The sequence below is a fragment of the Cervus canadensis genome, chromosome 2 (assembly GCF_019320065.1).
Source record: "Cervus canadensis isolate Bull #8, Minnesota chromosome 2, ASM1932006v1, whole genome shotgun sequence".
Lineage (NCBI taxonomy): Eukaryota > Metazoa > Chordata > Mammalia > Artiodactyla > Cervidae > Cervus > Cervus canadensis.
The window spans coordinates 79,084,254-79,107,483 of NC_057387.1; the positions used below are offsets into that span (position 1 = coordinate 79,084,254).

The following is a 23,230-nucleotide window of genomic DNA, read 5'->3' on the forward strand; positions in this document are numbered from 1 at the left end:
TGATCTGTTTCACCATAGATAGTATACATGCTGTTCTTTTGAAATATCCCACCCTCACATTCTCCCACAGAGTTCAAAAGTCTGTCCTGTACTTCTGTGTCTCTTTTTCTGTTTTGCATATAGGGTTATCGTTACCATCTTTCTAAATTCCATATATATGTGTTAGTATGCTGTAATGTTCTTTATCTTTCTGGCTTACTTCACTCTGTATAATGGGCTCCAGTTTCATCCATCTCATTAGAACTGATTCAAATGAATTCTTTTTAACGGCTGAGTAATATTCCATGGTGTATATGTACCATAGCTTCCTTATCCATTCGTCTGCTGATGGGCATCTAGGTTGCTTCCATGTCCTGGCTATTATAAACAGTGCTGCGATGAACATTGGGGTGCACGTGTCTCTTTCAGATCTGGTTTCCTCAGTGTGTATGCCCAGAAGTGGGATTGCTGGGTCATATGGCAGTTCTATTTCCAGTTTTTTAAGAAATCTCCACACTGTTTTCCATAGTGGCTGTACTAGTTTGCATTCCCACCAACAGTGTAAGAGGGTTCCCTTTTCTCCACACCCTCTCCAGCATTTATTGCTTGTAGACTTTTGGATAGCAGCCATCCTGACTGGCGTGTAATGGTACCTCATTGTGGTTTTGATTTATGCAATCATATTTAAAGCAGCATCATTCACAGTAGTCAAAAAATGGAACCAATCAAGTGTCCTTCAAAGGATGAGTGGATAAAAAATATGGTGTATATATATATATATACATTCACAAGAGATTATTCAGCTTTGTGCTCAGTTGCTCATTCATGTCTGACTCTTTGTGGCCCCAAGGACTGTAGTCCACTGAGCTCCTAGTCCACTGAGCTCCTATGTCCAAAGAGTTTTCCAGGCAAGAATACTGGAGTGGGGTGCCATTTCCTACTCCAGGATTCAGCCTTAAAAAGGAAGGAAAATATAACACATGTTACCACATGGATAAACCTTGAAGATATCATGTTAAGTGAAATAAGCCAGTCACAAAAAGACCAATATAGTGTGAATCTACTTGTATGAGGTACCTAAATTAGTCAAATTCAGAGAGAAACAAAGTAGATAGGTATTGCCAAGGGAGAAGGGAAAGGGAGGGGAATAGAGAAATAGTGTTTAGTGAGTAGAGTTTCAGTTTTGAAAGATGGAAAAAATTTGTTGTACTTGAAGCTATCAAGATGACTATGAATGAGTAATAAGAAAAATCCACCAGGTAGGACCTTCAATAGGATTCCAATACTTTAATAACTTGGGGAATAAAGTGCTATTCTAGGTTAGCAGATATAGATAATTATGTGCCCCTTATTTAGATTCTGGCTTGAATAAATCAATTGAGGAAGAGCAGGAAATTTTCAATATATACTGAGTACTCCGTATTATGGAATATGAAATTTATTGGCTGGGGCAATCATATTGTGGTTATTTAAGAAAACACTCATATTTTAAGAGATAGATACTGAAGTTTCTAAGGGTGAAATGGCATGGTGTCTGTGATTTGCTTTAAAATATTTCAACAAAAAGAGTAAAGACAAATGAGGAATACAGTTCTTCTTGAATCTGGGTGATGGATATGAGTTTATACTTTTGTATGCTTGAAAGTGCTCCTAACATTCAATAAGCTGAGAAGTCATTAAGAAAAACCACTGAGCTCTCCTAATCAAAACACAGGTTGTTACTTAACCAAACTTGAGTTTGCCCACCCAAATAAGCAAAATCGATCTACTGACAGGGTTGTGGTGAAAGAAAGTACAGCATTTATTTGCAGGGTGCCAAGCAAGGAGAATGGGCAGTAAATGTTTAAAGGACCTGAACTCCCCAGTGACTTTCAGACAGGAGATTTTTATATTAAAGATAAGGGTAAGGATCTTAAGTGTGTGATTATCTCATGGAATATTCTGATTGATGGGGTTTTAATCAACAAAGTGATGTCTGGCATCTTGATCATCGTTCTTCTGGTTCGAACTTGTTTGGCTGTGGTCACTGGGTTTCATCATGAGATCCTGGTTTCTGAAAAACAACTCAAAGATATGTTGCATTAGTTTATTATCTATATCCCTTGAAAAGGATCTAGGAATCCTGTGACTCTGTTTTATGACTAAACATTTATTTCTTGATTGCTTTTCCTTTGTTCCTGTATTTCCTCACTTCTGTAATTATTAACTGCTTGAGTCTGCTCTTAGGAACTCTGTGAAGACCTAAAAATCTCAATCTTTTTCTACAAACAAGAAGTGGGGACAATAGGAGATTGTATCCAGGAAGACCCTGCAGGGTCCTGCTCAATTTCAGGTCCCTCTGCACTTTGATACTCCTCATCCTGAGGGGAACAGGGGCGACGACCGCTCTGGCTACTTCCTGCTGAACAGGGGCGATGTTAATTCTTCAGAATTAGAGGAGCAAAAGTCTTGAATCTTCTTTTCAAAGAATTCTTGAGTCCCAAGTCTAGCATCATACTTTGAATTATGAAAACATGATTTCTCTCTTTGACCACTTTGTCATAGCATCTGAACAAACAATTGAAAATTAAGAAACACATTAGAGAGAAGATGATGATCAAATAGAGCCTTGTAACAGTACTCAAAAAAGTCCCCCTATTTCAGATGTGTTCTGAAATAAGTCCTGATGTGCATCCTTTTTATGTACATCCTATAACCAGGTAGCCTTTTGAAGTATTTTGTTTACTCGGGTTTCAACTTCTCCAGAGGTATTGATGTATGTGCAGCATGTATTATTAACCATTACACACACTCCTCCTTGTTCTGCTAATAAGAAATCATGGACTATTCTATTGCCCGGGAACACTCGAGTCAATGAGTTCAAAGATATGTGTTGGGCTACAGTACTTTTATCTGTGTCTTCAGCAATTTGTCCAATTGTGGCAGATAGGTTATGAATTGTATCTCTATTGACATAAACTCTGGCAGTTGGTGTGAGGTTGCCAAAAGAGCTTTGTCCTATATTCTTCTCATATACTGCCAATATCATTCTTTTATTATAGGTGTTTGGTTTAGCGAGCAAAGAGATGTTCTCCAGGCTATACAAGGACAAAGGCATCTTTACATATCCCAGTAGGCAGGACCCTTGTATTTCCCAGCTGTCTAAGCAGCGATATGCCCTCCCTTCACTTCTTGGGGTATTTCCTGTGCCACAGACAAAGTAATATCCTGCCGGGGCACACGTTATACCTCCCAGGGTAGTGAAATTGATACTTTCTTTTTGGGGAAGCACGGACAGTACGTTCTCTAGCCAGGGATCACTACCAGTGCAAGCCTTCCAGATTCTCGTTACATTATATTTAACTTTTCTGACTCTCTGGCATGAATTAGTGTCACTTTTAGCTCTTTCACATTTGTCATTCATACATTTCAGGGGGTTTTGTTCATCACATTTTTTCAGGAGAAAGTCAAGAGACCGCGGTGGACCAATTCTGACTCTTGGTCCCCTGAAAATTTTCTCAGACAAGGTGAAACAAGGGGTAGAGGCATTCTTATGTAATCTGATTAACCTAACTTTGAATGTGCGGCCTGGAGGAGGAAGATGATAGTAGGTCATGGGTTCTGGCACAGTACCAAAATCAATTACGGGGACTATAAGTGGGACAAAGTCTTTCTGGATGTCTTCAGATATCAAATGGCATACCCAACAATTACTTACTTTCTGACCTGTGGCTATACTCTGAGATAACATAATTAGAGAATTTTCCCTCCAGGAAACAGCAGACACCAGTGGGATGAGACAGTAAAGAAAAGCAAGAGCCATCATTATACCTGGGGCCAAGATCTTATGTGGGAAAATAGCAATAGCCCTAAACTTTGGTACTAACTGTATTATCACAAGGTTTAAATTAAAATAGAGCAAAAGTTAAATATCTCTTATTATCAATATCACAGCAAATGATAGGCTTGATTGTCTACAATATAATCACAGGTAAAATGATTAGATGAATCCAGAAGCAAACAAAAAACTATAAGCAAATAATAAAACAGAAAAACGCTCCAGCCAATTATAAATGTTATGATAAATGGTCACAAGTCATTTACAACTTATAAAAGATACTTTCTTTGATTTTAACTGAAGTCCCACTGTGGACTTGTAGGAAGGCAGACTGACTTTGTTCAGCTTTGTGGTTGTCTTTTCTGTAACTGCTGAGGACTGTAGATTTGTAGTTGAGTCAGAAGTGAACTTCATCCGTGTGTAACAGATCCACAACTGTTATACAGTTGACTCCTGTCAATTGAACAGAAGAGCTAGTTAGCAGTAGAACATGGTAAGGCCTCACCCTCTGAGGCTGGAGTTGGTTCTTTGGTGTATATTCTTCCTCATTATTAGGAGCACTCAAGTCTCCAGTTCTAAAACACTGGAAGAGGACATCTATGAGAAACATTATTTATTAGTACCAAATTTAGAAATAGTATTTCAAACTTACCCCAGTGTTTACACATATCTTACAGTGTCTAATTCTTTTACCTTTCAATCACATGTCTGACCACTTAACTGCTCAGAATAGAGAAAGGATCTCTCACACAACATTTCTTAAGGACTCAATTGGAGTCTACTTCTAGGACACATTCTAATTCTAAGCAATGCAATGGGGGCAATTTAATCCACGTTAAGTCAGTTTCTTGACAGATTTTAGCCATTGTCTTTTTTAACGTGTGGTTCTGGTTGATCACAGGCTCTAAGATGCACGCAAACTCTTTTTTATTCCACATATTTTAGATTCCTCCTGAATCATATTAGCAGTAAAGACACCTCCAGTATCACTCTGAATTTAGCTGGGTAGCCCAAATCTAGGAATTATCTCCTAGGTCAAGACCTTTACTACTTCTGAAGTGTTCTTCAATCCAGCAAGGAAATGTTTCTAAGCAGCCTATTAAGGTTACCCATCACTAGTAGGTAGTGAAATTCCCCTTTTACTTTGGGCATGACTATAAAATCTACTCGCCAATCTTCACTCAGGCTCATCTCCTCCACTCCATACAGGGTGGGGGAGTTCCAGTCTTAGAATTATTTTTGGGACAAATGATACATTTTCATAATATTCTTTAAAGTGTCCTTTGCATATTTGATCTTTTAACATAATCCTGTATCTACTGTCCATGATGGGTGCTCAGGTATACTAATCCAATAACCTCTTCCATGAGATATACATGAATTAAAACACTCCTTGGTCATTTTCCACTTGCTCCTAGATACAAAAGACTAAATACTTATTCTCATGACCTTTCAAGGTTCTCAGTACATCAGGTTAAATTGGATCAGGTTTATACTTAGAATCCGTGCTGTAACTAAAGGTGTTTTTGCTGACTGTTCTGGGCAATGCACAACTCCCACCTCCTTTGGCTTGAACACTGTGTCTAGCAGTTTCAAAACTTCCTGGGGGCATGTTGATTTCATTTTCTTCAGAAGTGAGCAATCTATCTTTCCAAATCGCCCCGTATGCATTCACAACTGAAAAGGCATATTTCGAGTCAGTATAGATGTTAACTATATTAACCTCACAGAGACAGAAAAGTCAACTGAGAACAATAATCTAACTTTCTGGGCCAAGTACATGATGGCAAAGCTTCCACTCCTAGGGTCTCCTGCAAGGTTATCACTGTGTATCTGCTCTTTCAGTTTCCATGGTCCATGAATTAATTCCGTTTGAGAAGTTCTCGATGTCTGGATCTCCCAAGGAATCATTAATCAGGCCCAAACAGCTGCTCAACAATCTGCAAACAATAATGCATGAACCTGAGTGCATGGGCCACCCAAAGGGGGGGGAACAATGAGACCAGATTTGAAAAGGACATAGTCTTTGGGGTCACATTGGGATTATCAAATAAAATTGACTGATATCCTCCCAAGTGGTCTGAAGTGAGCCAATATCCACCCTTTAGTTCCAACAGCAGCAACACATAGTGGGATGTAAACACCATGGTTGGCTGTCCTGGAGTGAATTCTGCTTCTTGCCACAAATCCAGCGCAGCAGCTATGATGCTCAGATATATTGACCAATCCTGGATTATACTGTCCAAAGCCTTTGTGAAATAGGATACTGGGCATTTTGTGCTCTCAGATTGTAGGTCAATACCTCCAGTCTCACTACCTGTCTTTTATGTTTAAAAGGATCAAATGACTTTTTCAAACGTGGCAAACCCAGAACAGGGGCAGTCAGTAGTTTTCCCTTCATTGATTGGAAGATTTTTCACATTCTCTGCTCCCCACTGAAGGCTTATTGTTAGACTTATTTTAGGGCCTCGTGTAACTGTTTAACTATTAGCTTAAGTTGGGGACTCATGTGCAGCAGAATCTTGCCATTCCAGGAACCGAGGCAACTGTCTTCGGTTTTGGACACTGTTACTCTGGGGACTGTCTCCAGGCAGTCCTAGAGCCATTGCTCTGGCCTTTGGTCAGTTTGATTCCTAGATATTTCACTGACAGTTGTGAAATTTGGGCCTTTTTCCGAGAGAGTTTAGAGCTTCATTTGGCCAGAGAGTTGAGATTGTTTATTGCTTTGATTTTCAGATCTTCCTTACAAATGCAAATAACTCTTGGGATTCAAGACTCAAAATAATATAGAAAAAGACCTCTGTTAAGCCTAACAATAATCTTCAGGTTAAGATAGTCAATTGAATAAGTACTGGGGACTACAGTTTGGATATCTTTCACTATCTGATTTATGGCTCTTATGTCCTGAATGAATCAGTGTTCTTCAGTGCCTGGTTTCGTAAAGTCAGGATGTGAGTATTATACGGTGAAGGCATGCATGCATGCTGAGTTGCTTTTAGTCATGTCCATCTCTTTGCGACCCTATGGACTGTAGCCTACCAGGCTCCTCTGTCCATGGGATTCTCCAGGCAAGTATACTCAAGTGGGTTGCTGTGCCCGACACCTGGGGATCTTCCCAACACAGGATTGAACCCATGTCTCTTACATCACCTGCATTGGCAAGCAGATTCTAACCACTGGTGACACATAGGAAGCCTGTAAGATGACTGAGGGAGGAAAATAAGCAGGTATTTTTAAAATCCAGTTTGTCAAAGTCTGCATCCCTGTTTTGCTTGCTCCTAGAAGGCGAGGGTGGGATGTTCTGAGAGAATAGCATTGAAACAAGTATACTGTCAAGGGTGAAACAGATCACCAGCCCAGGTTGGATACATGAGACAAGTGCTCAGGGCTGGTGCACTGGGAAGACCCATAGGGCTGGGATGGAGAGGGAGGCGGGAGGGGGGATCGGGAAGGGGAACACATGTAAATCCATGGCTGATTCATGTCAGTGTATGGCAAAAACCATTACAGTGTTGTAAAGTAATGAGCCTCCAACTAATAAAAATAAATGGGGAAAAAAATAAAAAATAAAAATAAAAATTTATCTTGCCAAATTTGGCCAGGATGCTTCAATGAAAAATACATAAATAAGTAAAGGGTATTGCCTTAAGCTCAGCGTTTGAGTGTCCAGTTTGTTTCAGCTTTACTGCTACGGCCTTCCTTGCTGTACCTGCCGTCTGATCAGTCTATGCTCTCAGGCTTCCCTGATGCAGGCTGTCTTCAGGGATGCTAGTGGCTCCATCTCTTGACAGGATGGCTGCCTGCAAGGCACAGGCTTGTTCTGGTAGTCCCTCTCTATTCAGTCTTCCAGGAGCGAAAGTCATTTTAGCATAATAAATCTCACCTCAACAATGAGACTGGGCTCTCTGGCATGTATATAAAAGCGTGTTTTAAGTTAATCGCCTCAATCTAGGCGCTGCAAAGCAGTTTTGGGAGAGGCATTCTGTAGACTCCTCTTGACACGGCTCTTTTTTTGGGTTAACTCATGTTCAAAACTGAGCTAGTGGCTCCAGTACCAATCAGAAAGTCAGTTGTCTGTTTCCCAAAAAAGGGTTCCCTGGCGCTCCTGGTGGGAGGTGGGATGGAGCCTGTTTCCCCAAGTGAATTCCCTGACTTTCCTCACTCTCTCTTGTCTCCAGCATGAAAAATGATTTCTCCTCTTCTTCTGGTTTCTGTTTTTAAGTTGGGACAGATTTTCTTACTGAAAGCTTCTTGGCTTTCAGTAAGCACTGCTGGGGATGCACTTTAACATGTCCCCTTTAGGGGTCTCTTTTCTGAGGGCTACCCTTCACTCTCTTGGGTCCCTGGAATCTTATCCTCTGCTCAGATTTCTTGTCTCCTCATTTCTCTGGTCAGTGAGTATCGCTGCCAGAATGGGCATCTGCTGCTTCTTTTAAAGGGTCTCCTTTTGTTCTTGTATGCCCTCCTGACTGTGAGAAACCGAAAGCAGTTTCTATTACACCAAAAGAGAGATTAGAAGCAGAAAAAGACCTTCTACCTTTTGCACAATTTCTAGATATAGGGGGCACTCTGAGCCAGAGGGTCTGGTTAACTAACTTGAAATTCTCCAGATTATCTAGATTCACATCTGTATATTGGTGATATACCCTGTACATTCTCTCCCCAAACTCAGGTTTTTTTACTGTGGCTGTTTGCACACTCCTTGCACCTTATGAAAACTCTTGGTTTGGTTCTCCCTTTTCAAGCCCTACCATGATGCACTCCTTGTAATGCTCAATTCCAGCTTTATCTCCTAGGTCATTCTCCTCCCAGTCTGGATCTGTGGTGGGAATTGCTTTTGCTGCTGGTGCTGGGAGGGGATTGCCAGAGACAGCAACATGCATTCCATCTGCCTCTTCTCTAGCATTTTCTATTACCATCCTCATCTCTTCCTCAGCCATTGGGGTAGTTAGGAAGCTCTGACCCAATTTGGACTGTGGGTGGCATTTTCTATCCTGGTACGATCATCACAATAGGTTGGTATATTAATTTTCCAATTGAACAAGTCTGAATTTGAAAAGGGAGAGTATATCCACATGAATCCTGCTGGCTGACCTTGGGCACTTATTCCTCCAATGAGAATCTGCCTCAGTGTGAATGCCTTGCCTGAATATAAGTGGTTCTCTGACCAATATGGGTGCTCTGTTGGATATAAGAGGGAGACAATTCCTCCTTCCTCAGCTTCTACCTGAGCAGGTGAAGGTGAATTTGTTGCTATGGGATCTACGGCCCCTGCCCCTGCTTCCCCATTCTGCCCACCATACAAGTGAGATGGATATCTAGGAGCATTTATTTGTTGAATTAATTTCCTTCTCTTGATTCCTGAGAATCTGGTAAAACTTTTTAAATAGAACTTTTAGTATCTCCTTATTTGAGGAAATTTCTTTCTCTGTCATAATTTATGCATGTTACATTTTTCTCTGAATAGGTTCACTTGGTAAAATAATATCAAAGGCTGTACTTAAGAAGCATCATTCCATTTCCTCCCTTTTTAACAAAACAGTTCTGGTTGAAAGATGGTGTTATTTAGAGAGATACTGGGGGGCAATGTAGTCCAGGTCCTAGACAACTGAGGCCAAGTTGTGTTACAATAGAACACCATTTTTTTTTTCAGAGGTGCTTAAATATTTACCAATTCTGCAAAATATACTCTCAGAGTCTACAAAATGGAACAGATCTTTCATTATCTACTTTGAATTGTTCACAGAGTGCTGTCAAATGTTAAAGAAGGAAGTAAGTTCACAAACACAAGGCATCTCTCAGGGTTACAGATTCTTCAGTTCAATACAGAAAACCCTCAAAATCAATGCCCAGTCATGGACAGACTGGGCTAAAAGAAAGAATACCTTGGTGTCATCACACATGAGCTCTGCTATTTCACAGAGATGTCACAAGCAAGTGCCTTGTTTCCATCACCTCGATGCACCAAGGGCCATTGTAATACAGTTGGTGGCAGAGGTTCAGGGTTGCCCCTGAGACAAAGGTGCTCAGGAATCTGCGGGACAGAATCTTAGAGCCACTTCTTGCTAGTGGCCAATGTGCCACAAAGACATCCAGCTGGGGTGGTGGTCCTTTCACAGTCACCAAAATAGTTGCATACTTGAACTCAGGTTTAGTTGCAGCAAAGTCAATCTATGGATTCCAGGTTGTGGTGAAGGAAAAGTACAGTGTTAATCTGCAGGTCATCAAGCAAGGAGTTCAGGTCCTTTGAGCATAAGTTGCCTATTCTCCTTGCTTGGTGCCCTGCCAATAAATGCTCTACTTTCCTTCATCATGACCGACTGTCAGTAGATTGACTGCTGTGCATCATGTGAATGAACCCAAGTTCAGTTCAGTAACAAAGCTACTCTATATGTCCTACAAGTGCTATTAAAGCAAATATCAAGGAAAACTGAAAGTAAGGACAAAGTTGTACATAGCAGTTCAGTTCAGTTGCTCAGTTGTGTCTGACTCTTTGCAACGCCATGAACCGCAGCACTCCAGGCCTCCCTGTCCATCACCAACTCCCGGAGTCCACCCAAACCCACGGCCATCAAGTCGGTGATGCCATCCAGCCATCTCATCCTCTGTCGTCCCCTTCTCCTGCTACCCCCAATCCTTCCCAGCATTAGGGTCTTTTTCCTTCCATGAGTCAGCTCTTTGCATGAGGTGGCCAAAGTATTGGAGTTTCAGCTTCAGCATCAGTCCTTCCAATGAACACCCAGGACTGATCTCCTTTACACATAAATGCTTACAAAATTAAAGCACTGACTAATATAGCATAATCCAAGTCAAAATAAAGAAACGAAACAAAGAAAAATTTTCAGTTATTGCAATCCAGAAGTATAAATTATTTTGTGCTCCAAAAAACATGGCTAAGACAAAACCAAGAAAAGAGAAAATGCTGAGTTAAAAGTAGAAATTTAAGAGAAAACTGTAAGAATAAAAGCAAAAGCCAAGTAAGAATTTTCCTTAAAGAGAAAAAATAACCATGTGCAAGATTAAGCATAAAAAGTGAGCCAGTGTGGGTATTTTAAAAGACACATCAGCAAATGTATGGTAATAAAGAAAAAAAATCTAGATGGAACACATGATATCCTAGCAAGATTTTAAATAATCAAATATTAATCCAAAAATAATCCATCTGGTGCCATCAGTTCAGTTCAGTCACTCAGTCATGTCTGACTCTTTGTGATCCCAAGGAGAGCAGAACATCAGGCTTCCCTGTCCATTACCAACTCTTGGAGCTTACTCTTGCTCATGTCCATAGAGTTGGAGATGCCATCCAACCACCTCACCCTTTGTTGTCCCCTTCTCCCCTCACCTGCAATCTTTCCCAGCATCAGGGTCTTTTCCAATGAGTCAGTTCTTCCCATCAAGTGGCCAAAGTATTGGAGTTTCAGCTTCAACATCAGTCCTTCCAGTGAATATTCAAGACTGAGTTCCATTGGGATTGACTAGTTGGATCTCTTTGCAGTCCAAGGGATTCTCAAGAGTCTTCAACATCACAGTTCAAAAGCTTCAATTCTTTGGTGCTCAGCTTTCTTTATAGTCCAACTCTCACACCCATGCGTGACTTCTGGAAAAACCAAAACTTTGACTAGATGGACCTTTGTTGGCAAAGTAATGGCTCTGCTTTTTAATACGCTGTCTAGGTTGGTCATAACTTTTCATCCAAGGAGCAAGCGTCTTTTAATTTCATGGCTACAGTCACCATCTGCAGTGATTTTGGAGCCCCCAAAAATAAAGTATGACACTGTTTCCATTATTTCCTCATTTATTTGCCATGAAGTGATGGGACCAAATGCCATGATTTTAGTTTTCTGAACGTTGAGTTTTAAGCCAACTTTTTCACTCTCCTCTTTCACTTTGAACAAGAGGCTCTTTAGTTCTTTTTCACTTTCTGCCATAATGGTGGGGTTATCTGCATATCTGAGGTTATTGATATTTCTCCTGGCAATCTTGATTCCAGCTTGTGTTTCATCCAGCCTGGCATTTTGCATAATGTACTCTGCATATAAGTTAAAGAAGCAGGGTGACAATATACAGCCTTGATGTATTCTTTCCTGATTTGGAACCAGTCTGTTGTTCCATGTCCAGTTCTAACTGTTGCTTCTTGACCTGCATACAGATTTCTCAGGAGGCAGGTCAGGTGGTCTGATATTCCTATCTCTTGAAGAATTTTTCACAGTTTGTTGCGATCCACACAGTTAAAGGCTTTTGTGTAGTCAATAAAGCAGAAGTAGATGTTTTTCTGGAACTCTCTTGCTTTTTTGATGATCCATTGGATGTTGGCAACTTGATCTCTGCTTCCTCTGCCTTTTCTAAATAAAGCTTGAACACCTGGAAGTTCATGGTTCACATACTGTTGATGCTTGGCTTGGAGAATTTTGAGCATTACTTTGCTAGCATGTGAAATGTGTGCAATTGTGCGGTAGTTTGAACACTCTTTGGCATTGCCTTTCTTTGAGATTGGAATGAAAAATGACCTTTTCCAGTCCTGTGGCCTCTGCTGAGTTTTCCAAATTTGCTGGCACATTGAGTGCAGCACTTTCACAGCATCATCTTTTTAGGATTTGAAATAGCTCAACTGGAATTCCATCACCTCCACTTGGTTTGTTCATAGCGATGCTTCCTAAGGCCCACTTGACTTCACATTCCAGGATGTCTGGCTCCAGGTGAGTAATCACACCATTATGGTTATCTGGGTCATGAAGATCTTTTTTGTAGAGTTCTTCTGTATATTCTTGCCACCTGTTCTTAATATCTTCTGCTTCTGTTAGGTACATAACATTTCTGTCCTTTATTGTGCCCATCTTTGCATGAAATGTGAAGATTCACACACTTCATGTGTCCTGGTCCCATCACTTCATGAAAAATAAATGGGGAAATAATGGAAACAGTGACTGACTTTATTTTCTTGGGCTCCAAAATCCCTGCAGATGGTGATTGCAGCCATGAAATTAAAAGTCGTCTGCCCCTTGGAAGAAAAGCTATGACCAACCTTGATGGCATATTCAAAAGCAGAGACATTACTTTGTCAAAAACGTCCATCTAGTCAAAGCTATGGTTTTTCCAGTAGTCATGTATGGATGTGAGGGTTGAACCATAAAGATGGCTGAGCACCAAAGAATTCATGCTTTTGAACTGTGGTGTTGGAGAAGACTCTTGAGAGTCCCTTGGACTGCAAAGAGATCAAACCAGCCAATCCTAAAGGAAATCAGTCTTGAATATTCACTGGAAGGGCTGATGCTGAAGCTGAATCTCCAGCTCCAGTATTTTGGCGATCTAATGCAAAGAACTGACTCCTTGAAAAAGAACGTGATGGTGGGAAAGATCGAAGGCGGGCGGAGAAGCGGACGACAAAGGATGAGATCATTGGATGGCATCACTGACTCAATGGATGTGAGTTTTAGCAGGCTCTGGGAGTTGGTGATGGACAGGGAAGACTGGCATGCTGCAGTCCATGCGGTCAAAAAGAGTCAGACACAACTGAGTGACTGAACTGAACTGAATCCAAAAAATATAAACAAACACAGAATCCTCATTAGTGAGGATTAAAAAAAAACAAACAGTAAAATGTCCAAGATTTTAAAAAGGTTCCACATCCAGAAACTTCCACTCAGCAATATAGAACAGACGATATTCATTAAACATTTCTGAACTACACAAAAGCTAAAATAAGAAAGTACTTCACTGAGGAGTGAATAACAAATTCTAAACCACCACTAAAAAATCATTCATGTTTCTTATATTAAAAGTGTAAGGAAATTGATAAATCAAAATTTTAAAATAGAGGGAATTGCAAAACAATGAGTACTAAACATGAAAGGTTTCCCAAGACAAAAAGTTGTGGCTGCTGCTGCGGCTAAGTCACTTCAGTCGTGTCTGACTCTGTGCGACCCCATAGACGGCAGCCCACCAGGCTCCCCCATCCCTAGGATTCTCCAGGCAAGAACACTGGAGTGGATTGCCATTTCCTTCTCCAATGCATGAAAGTGAAAAGTGAAAGTGAAGCTGCTCAGTCGTGTCCGACTCAGCAACCCCATGGACTGTGCAGCCTACCAGGCTCCTCTGTCCACGGGATTTTCCAGGCAAGAGTACTGGAATGCGGTGCCATTGCCTTCTCCAGAAGTTTTGGCTATAACTGAAAAAAATAAGATCACTATTACCTATCTTCTGTGGGAATAATTATGATTTTTCAGGAACTTGGAACACCTATTAAAATAAAAAATAATACACATACTCTCCCCTTAATGACCTACACAAGCATTAAAACCACCTGGACTTGACAATACACGAGCCAAGCGTTAAGTACTGAGGTTTTCATGACAAAAACTCAGAAAACAAATATCCTTTAATAAGAGAAGCATTGAGCCAAGGAAGCTCAATGCCCACCGAGAGATCAGAATGCACTGGTTAGGGCTGTCTTGGATACATTAGAGGAAAAAACAAGCTGCAAATAATGTAGATAGTACAAGCCCATTTTTGTAAATACACTCAAAGCCATAGTAGTGAGAATGGACTGTAAACAGATAAAAACATGCTCCATGATTATTAGTCAGGGGAATGCTAACAAAACTGGTTCCAGTGTTCGAAAAAGTTGATGATGGCAGGGGCTAAATGCCTACCCCTCCACCTGGAAAGGGACAACAGAGCTGGTAGATCCTTTGGGTAATTAAAATGTGAAATGTATAGAGTAATGCCTAACTCTGGGTGCTCCAGAGTACTCTGTGGGATTATGAATTATTCTTTCTCTCATGAAAAGGGAATCCACAAAGTTGCCAGCAATTTCAGAAAAACAAACAGACAAAAAAAAAGCACCCTAAGAATAGGGTTCCTGTTTTGAAAAGTTAACTCAGTACAGAGAAAATGAAGTAGACAATAAACATATAAAATGATGGCAGTCATAAGCTAAGAAAATGCAAATCCAAACAAGCTGTTTTCCATCCCCAATTAAGGGGAATTGGATTAAGGTGGGGCAGCCTTGCATAAAGGCCAGGTGAGTCCCAGAATTGGAGAAAATGAAACACATCCAAACTCAGTTTATGATTTGCTCCATTTATTGCACACAATCACACAAGCACTCTAAGGTAGACACACCAGTAAAAAAGAAGAGCAATCTGGAAGGTATCCAACTGGCACCCCACTTTCTGGGCTGTTAAGAGTAGTGTGAGCAAGAAGTCACAGAGCCTCCAACTGGACTCAGTCCCCAGACAAGAGCCTGCGAGCTACTCAGCTTAGCAGTCTCATTTTTCAGGAGCCTCCAATACAGAATACCCGTGAAGCCTCAGGGAATTCTTATGTATGTCAGTGCTCCTGTTCCAGTGATGGCATCCCTGGACCTCACCAAACAAATTCCATATCCATATTAACACCTGTATTATGTCACACTTAAATACTCATAGCCTAACAGGATATTAAAAACAATCATCATACAAACTCACACTGGCCGCTGTGACTCCATTTCAAACTACCTAACATAGCCTAAAGTCACACAAGGTGAGTAGGAATCACATGATTAAAAGTCACATCAAATTTTAGCACCCCTCACCTCCCCATCCCCTGCAAAGCCTGGGATACAAACTGTTATATGTCACTCACCCTTCCTAACTGATCGCTGTCTCCAAATTTCACCCTCCTGTTGCATATTGTCAGAGCAAGTTCTTTAGGACATAAACCAGCACATCACCACACTGAATAAAAGCCCGTGTCAGCTACAGATTGGCACTTGGCATCTACCTCTACGAGGATTAAATCATATGTTGCTGCAGCTTCTGACTTTCAACAGCCCCCGAAAGTTCACTGTGGAGAGCTGAGGCACTCTGGACTCTGGGAAAAGCTGGCAGAACAGGTCTTCAGATAGATACTTTCAGGAGCTGATTTTATGAGCCCAAGTCTTGCATCTCCTGGTTATTAGAAAAGCACCAAAGTCCTTCATGGTGATGTCTGCTCTTTCTGCCTAGGAGAAGTTGTTGTTTGTTGCTTTTAGTCAACAAACTAAAATTTGTATCCTAACTACAAACTAAGTTGTGTCCGATTCTTTGTGACCCCATGGACTGTAGTGCGACAGGTTTTTCTGCACATGGATTTCCCAGGCAAGAATCCTGGATGGGTTGCTAGCTCCTTATCCAGGGATCTTCCCCACCCAGGGATTGAACCTGAGTCCACAAGTCTTCTGCATTGGCAGACAGATTCTTTACCACTGAGCCAGCATGGAAACCCAATGAGCAGAAGCCTTTGGCAAAAGTTATGTGCTGGATTGCATGAGTTTCCCTTTCACCATAATCACATATATACTCATTTCCCCCCTTACTTCTTTGGATCAGTTTCTCTGAGCTATCTGAAATGCCATCTTCAAGGCTGCAGTCCTCATTTTGCTCCAAATAAAACTGAGCTTGGAACATCTCACGTTGTACAGTTTTTAAACGTCAGCACCCTGGAGTCTTTCTGTATACTAAGACCCTCTGATGATCCTCCAAGCCTGATCTGAAATTTGCCAAGTTTGCCCCACATTGGATGTTTAAACTTTGCTTTCCACCTTAATTTAGGGATTCTGAACCCAGAGTGGATAGATTCTCAGTGGTGCCTAGGATAGGGCAAGAAAGAGACCATATCTGTTTTCATTCATATCTGAATGGAATTTAGCTTGATAAAACTATCAAAATAATAATTGAGATATAGAATATTTGAGCCTCTTAACCTATTATTAAATAAGATTGAGTGGTAGATCTAAACTATTTTTGAATTTTAACTTAGAATATAAAGTTGTATTTCATGATACCTGCAAAACTATAACATGAAATGAAAAAAGCTATGATTTCCAGTGATGGCAAAGTCATGATTCTGTTAATAATATCAGACCATCAAAGCTCCAGATTAAGGATTCCCACCCTACACTCATTCCTTATCAGTCCAAAAGGTCTGTTCCCCTGATTCACTAAAATATGTGTGCTCCCACACCCCCTCCACTTCTCCATTTACTAAGACACTCAACTACCAAGTTTTAGCTGCTGCTAAAAAAAAATTATAAATGATCCCAAAATGGCATCTCTTATGCTAAAGTCTAGGCACCAATCCTAGACTTTGCACTTAACTTACTTGCAGTTTCCACCTTCCCCAGAAATGTAACCTTAGCCAGCCGGATCAGAATTTTCTGATTGGCACCGAAGAGGTTATCTGTTTTGTGGCCCCTCTCTATAGCCTGCCCCCAGATCAAGAAGCTGTCTACATGATGAAGCTGCCATTCTTTTCCCTCAAAAGATGTCCTGGCCAAAAAATAATCTTTTCTTTCCCTAAGGGCTAGAAAGGATACTTCCCAGTTTGACCTTCAAATTGATTGAGTTTTGTTTTACACCTCTGCTCACCGACGGAGGTCCTTGTTCTGGAAGGAGGATGAGTTCTCTGCAGAGCAGGATGGTCTCCTGTGCAGCTGTGACTCGGGGCCTAGAATTCAAGCAAAGCGGTTGATACAGAATTCAAAGTTTAAGGTTTAGTATGCGGATAAGTACATCCATTTGTACTCAGAAAATAAAAAAGTACTTTTCTACATATGCATTTGCTTAAATTTACATGTTTTTCCTTTTGTTTTTAGAAAAAGAGCTCAATTTTCTAACAATGAAGGAAATGTAGGAAGAGTTACTACTTCCAACTCTATCCCCAGCCAGAAAAAATCTGAAGATATAGGTTGGAGCTAAAGTTCAGGTATCATGTCTAGGGAATGGAGGAGAAAGAATCACAGTCTGGGTTCCCTAAGTTTGGAAACTCTCGCTTATACCATTGCCTCCAAAGACACTGTCAATTTCACCTCCCAACCATGTTTCTAAAGCATGAGTTCTTGCTCATTTCCTCCTGGTCTTTATTTTCTTCTCTCATGGCACTACTATTTTCGTATTCCCAATTTCTTAATAAGAGACACCTAGGAAGGTGCCTTTCTCATGATCCGGTGAGAGACAGAGCAGGTATAAAGCTAGGGGAGCCCAGGACAGCATCTGCCCCATGCCCCATACTTCTGTCAGCCTTACCTGGAGAGGGGCTCCAGCCCTAGGACTCAACCTGGAGCAGAGTGAGGAAGGAGGCTAGATCCAGGCTGCTCTTATGTTGTCTCCTCCCTCCCCTTGCAGAGTTTGCAAATCTCTAGGCTCAATGCCTTTTAAATCCCACCCCTTCCCTACCTCTCCTGACATCTCATGCAACCCTGAAGCCACTGCTAACTTCCAATCTTGACTTTCTATCCATAATCACCGAGCTCCACCTTCAGGTTCAATTCTTGGGCACTTCTGTTTCTCCCCCACGCCACAATTGTCAGGATTCCAGGCTTTCAAGGAAATAAAAATGAAAAAAATAAAAAAAATGAAACTGTTCATCCTTTAGTTGTGTCTGATGCTTTATGACCTCATGGACTACACAGCCCACCAGGCTCCTCTGTCCATGGAATTCTGGCAAGAATACTGGAGTGGATAGCCATTCCCTTGTCCGAGGGAATCTTCCTGACCCAGGGATTGAACCTGGGTTTCCTGCATTGCAGCTGGATTCTTTACTGTCTGAGCCACCAGGGAAGACCCCTCAAGGCAATACAGGCAACACTAATTACCAAGTTATTCAGCTACAACCCCAAGAGTCAACCTTGACTTCTCTCTTTTCTTCTATCCCCACATTTAATCATCCCCAAGTCCTTGGAATTGTCGTCGTCTTTCTCTCTCCGTGGTTCTGTAGTTACGTGTGACTCTACGCGGCCTTCCTGGGGCAGAGTCCTACTATGTCTTCTATTTTAACTCGTCTCTGAGGTCCCCAGAAAACAATATTTGATGCACATTTTCAGAACTGTTGTACAGATCCTAAAATCCCCACATAATGGAAGAAGTCATTGACTTTAAAAAAATGTATGTGAAAGTTGTGAGTTAAGTTTTACTGGGAGAAATATGAGGACTGTAGCCTGGGAGACAGCACCTCAGATAGCTCTGATAAACTACTCCGCAGAGGTAGTGGGGAAGGTCAGCACAGATGTGATTTTGGTAAAGGGGTAGTTTATGCAATCAAGCGCATCATTTTTGTAGAAGTTTTCTGCTAGTCTCGTGAAAGCTTCTAGATATGAGGAGATGCAAGAATTGGGCCCATAAGGCCATCTTCTGAAAATATCTGTCTAAATACCTGTTGATTTTTTCCAGAGCACAGAGTGCCTCATTCAGCTCTCCCCCCAGAACTCCTTTCATGGAGTGTTGAAAGTCAGTAGCTGCAGCAGCGCATGATTTAACCCTTGTAGAGGTAGATGGCAAGTGTCAATTTGTAGCTGCCAAAATTAACTGCTTGAAGACCATGAACACATAGCCCCCCAGACCTAGTGGAGCCAGAGGATTGATAAAGTGATACTGTCCTGTTACCTTACCACCAACAAATCAGAGAATTATAAACAACCTGATTACATTCCTTGTGACTGCCCACCCCCTCCTCCTTCCACAGCCTTTAGAAATGCTACCTACTCCAAAAAGAGTGCTGTCCTGAAACCTATCAGGGAGTTCAAGTATTTTGAGCACTAGCTGATTGGACTCTTGCTTGATGCCCTGCACTTTTCTTCACCACAACCAGGTGTCAATAAATTGGCTTTGCTGCATGCAGTCGAGCAGACCCAAGTTTGGTTCAGTAACAGCTCCCAGCAGTTGTCACAGGGCCCAGCAGTAAGGACAGGCAAGCATCATGGCTTGGAGACCGAAAAAACATGGCCAATATTCAGTTCACAAATCACTTGGTTTATTACACGCAATTAGCCTGCAAGACACATTAGTCAAATTTGGAATATAGAAAAGAGGGTCGGGAACCTCTCCGAGGAGAAGTCTGAGCACAAGACATGTCAGCAGGACCAGTGGTCTGCTGTCTGCAGTGGGTCTCCAGACAAGTGTGAGTGGGAAGTGGCCCTCTGCTCCGCCGGAGTCTCTGGCAGTGTTCCTCTGCAGCAGCTCTCAGCAGGTGGAGTCAGGTCCTCAGTGAAGCATCTAATTTTAAGGAATAACATTTACCCCTGGGGAGGGGACCTTGGCTCATAAGTTGCTTCTTCTGTTCCAGTGACTTGTGTCACCCATCAGACTTCCCTCAGTTTATCCCTCAGTCCTCCAGCTGACTTTTCAAGACAAAAAAATGTGGAATTTCACCCTGGCTACTGAGGCTTAAAACCCTTCACTTAGGTTAAAGTCCTACAAGTTTCACACAAGATGAATAGGAATCATAACACAAAAGAAATTATATCATGACATCATTTATAACTAATATTTGAGAACATTTATATTATTAATGGTACTTACTCTAATAAGTTCAATTTACATTTTGTTTCACATCTCAATACATCTCAAAAAGAAAGTCAAATTAATTATGGTCAAATGCATAATGCCAAAATTTATAAATGTTTAATGTTCGTATATCTGCATTCAGTTTTCGTTGTAAAGTTCCTTGACTATAAAAAAGAACATTTAGTTCACTCCTTTGATAGGAATTAGCTCTTAATGCTGAGATGGCTTTTTCTTGGTATTTCTTCTATGATTATATGAATGGTATTGAATGGCAAGGTACTCATCATGTTAATTTTTAAAAATGCCCACAGCCAACTATTATAATTAGAATAATAGACAGGTAGACAGGTAATGCAACTGCCCAATATTTTTGAGGCTGGTAGATTAAGCCTATGAAGTTTAACCAGCATTCAGTGATAAAAAGCCTTCACAAGTTATAGTATGGTACCAACTAGAAGCTTAAAGAACAGGTAAAAGTTTAAAGAACAGGTAGAAGGTTAAAAAACTGGTAAAAGGTTAAAAAAAGGTAAAAGAACAGAGCACGAATGGATTGCTCTTTCTAGCAACAGCCATAGTGAATTTTCTACTTTCTCCTTGGTTTTGTACATTCTCAATTTTGAGTCTGTGTAAGAGCATGAGGGAGGAAAACTAAGGGAAAGACTGTAGCGCCAAGGCCCCCCACTTCTACTCTATGTCCCCCACCCTATGCTATGGGCCCCTGCCCCTATGCTATGGGCCCCTGCCCCTATGCTATGGCCCCTGCCCCTATGCTATGGCCCCCCACCCCTATGCTATGGGCCCCTGCCCCTATGCTATGGCCCCTGCCCCTATGCTATGGGCCCCTGCCCCTATGCTATGGGCCCCTGCCCCTATGCTATGGCCCCCCGCCCCTATGCTATGGGCCCCTGCCCCTATGCTATGGCCCCTGCCCCTATGCTATGGGCCCCCCACCCCTATGCTATGGGCCCCTGCCCCTATGCTATGGCCCCTGCCCCTATGCTATGGGCCCCTGCCCCTATGCTATGGGCCCCCCACCCCTATGCTATGGGCCCCTGCCCCTATGCTATGGCCCCCCACCCCTATGCTATGGGCCCCCACCCTATGCTATGGGCCCCCCACCCCTATGCTATGGGCCCCCACCCTATGCTATGGGCCTCTGCCCCTATGCTATGGCCCCCCACCCCTATGCTATGGGCCCCCACCCTATGCTATGGGCCCCCCACCCCTATGCTATGGGCCCCCACCCTATGCTATGGGCCTCTGCCCCTATGCTATGGCCCCCCACCCCTATGCTATGGGCCCCTGCCCCTATGCTATGGCCCCCAAAGAGTTTAAGAGGCTCAGTTTCCAGGATTCAGGTTCCATACATTCCAACTCTTCTGAGTCCCAGCACCCTGGACTTTTGCTACTAAGGCACTCATCCATCCTGATTCAGGCTGTTGGGCTGAGATCACCTCTGTACCAGCTATGTGACCTAAAACAGTAAGTTAGCAAACCTCTCTGTGATTCCATTTATAAAATAAATGAAGCAGGCAAAATAGTCCCTACCTCATGTTGTTGGCAGAACTTAAAGAAAATTCAGGAAAAATATCTTTCATGATGCTTAGAATTCAGTAATATGTGCATATTGCAACAAGTTTGTTATATATGTGAAAGTAAAAAGAATCAAGGACACCTTCAACATTTGATGCATGTTCTTTGGATTTTTTTTCTAGGACTTATGTTGCTTGCATAAGTTATATAATGAACCTCTTATAACAGTGAACTTTTCTTCTTTAGGGATTTTCCTGAGACTTCAGTGAAATACAAAAAAACAATTGGGGAACTGTAAGATATAATTCAAGCTTTCCAACAGTGAAGATGAAATCTCATCTAGATAGTTATTTAAGCTCTTTTAACCTCCATTTCCTATAAAATGAGAAATTCTTTGGTACCTACCTCATAGATTGTTGATTAAATGAAGTAAAATATGAAAAAATGCTAGAATAGTGAGATGTAAGCCTCATATAATTGTTTGCTATTATATTGCTATTATCATTTGTTTAAACTTGGCTGTATTTTTTCTCAAATAGTTCTCACATACTTTCTTTCTTTCTTTTTTGGTTAATATTATTCCTGGGTAATAATTATTTTCACCACCATTGTAAATTATATTCCACTCCCCCCACCCCCAGTCTATGACTGATAAATTGGAAAGCAGTAGCTGACAGCCTGTGGCTAGTAGCTCACAGTCTAGCATCTCCTGGGAAAGATAGATCTTGTAAACAGATTAATTTTATCACAACAGGTTAATTGAAAAAGTAAAGGCAAGCTTACTGTGAATGGGTTCTGTGAATGGCAGAGAAGGCTGTCAGCCACACTTGCAGGGGTTGTCTGGGCAAGTTTCTTGGAAGCAGTCACAGGGGGCTGGGTCCTCAAGGTCAAAGCGTTTTGCACCTGTTGTTGGTACTGTGCTCCCATCACTGCTTAACTCCTGTTCAGTGGATGGGCCAAGGTGGTGGGTTCTACCGCTAATGCCAGAAGTCAAAGTGAAGGCAAAAGAAGAAAACAGATTAGAGAGTCTGTTGCATTCATCTCTACCTGCCCTGGAACTAGATGCCCTGGCCCTTTGCTTTTTCACTCCTGCTGCTCCTAAATTCCACAGAGATTTGCAGCTAACATAGGACTTTCCTTTGGGGTGTAGCACTGTTTTAGCCCAGAGGATATATCCTAACCTAGTAATCTTTCTCTAGAGGAAAGTAGTTTCTCTGGAGAAAGGATGCCTAATTCCACCCTGTATTAAAAATTCTAGTTCTCATTTCAGCGTGAGGACGTTCTCCTGCACTTGAGATCCAGCTATTTCTTTTGAAGGAGGTTTCCTTCTGATGATGTGAATCAGGTAATGGAAAACCTGCGCCATCTTCTGGCCATGTGTGTGAGTAGGTGTCTTGAAAAGTTCTTTTAAAAACATTTTTTATTGAAATATATTTGATGTATAATATTATATAAGTTACAGGTGTACAGTAGAGTGATTCACATTTTTAAAGTTTATACTCCATTTATAGTTCAGTTCAGTCGCTCACTCGTGTCCGACTCTCTGCGACCCCATGAATCACAGCACGCCAGGCCTCCCTGTCCATCACAAACTCCCGGAGTT

At 41.6% G+C, this 23,230-nt stretch overlaps 1 protein-coding gene and 1 pseudogene across 1 annotated transcript; both read right to left on the minus strand.

Annotated features, from left to right (window-relative positions):
- Positions 1-1,795: 1,795 nt before the first annotated feature.
- On the minus strand, positions 1,796-22,591 carry LOC122427818 (syncytin-2-like). Its single transcript, XM_043447536.1, is given in 5 exon segments — positions 1,796-3,746; positions 4,081-4,136; positions 4,139-4,249; positions 17,182-17,260; positions 22,411-22,591. Coding segments are annotated over 3 exon segments (1,206 nt in total). The 5' UTR covers positions 4,211-4,249; positions 17,182-17,260; positions 22,411-22,591; the 3' UTR covers positions 1,796-2,668.
- LOC122429076 lies at positions 20,233-22,554 on the minus strand (annotated as a pseudogene).
- Positions 22,592-23,230: the final 639 nt, after the last annotated feature.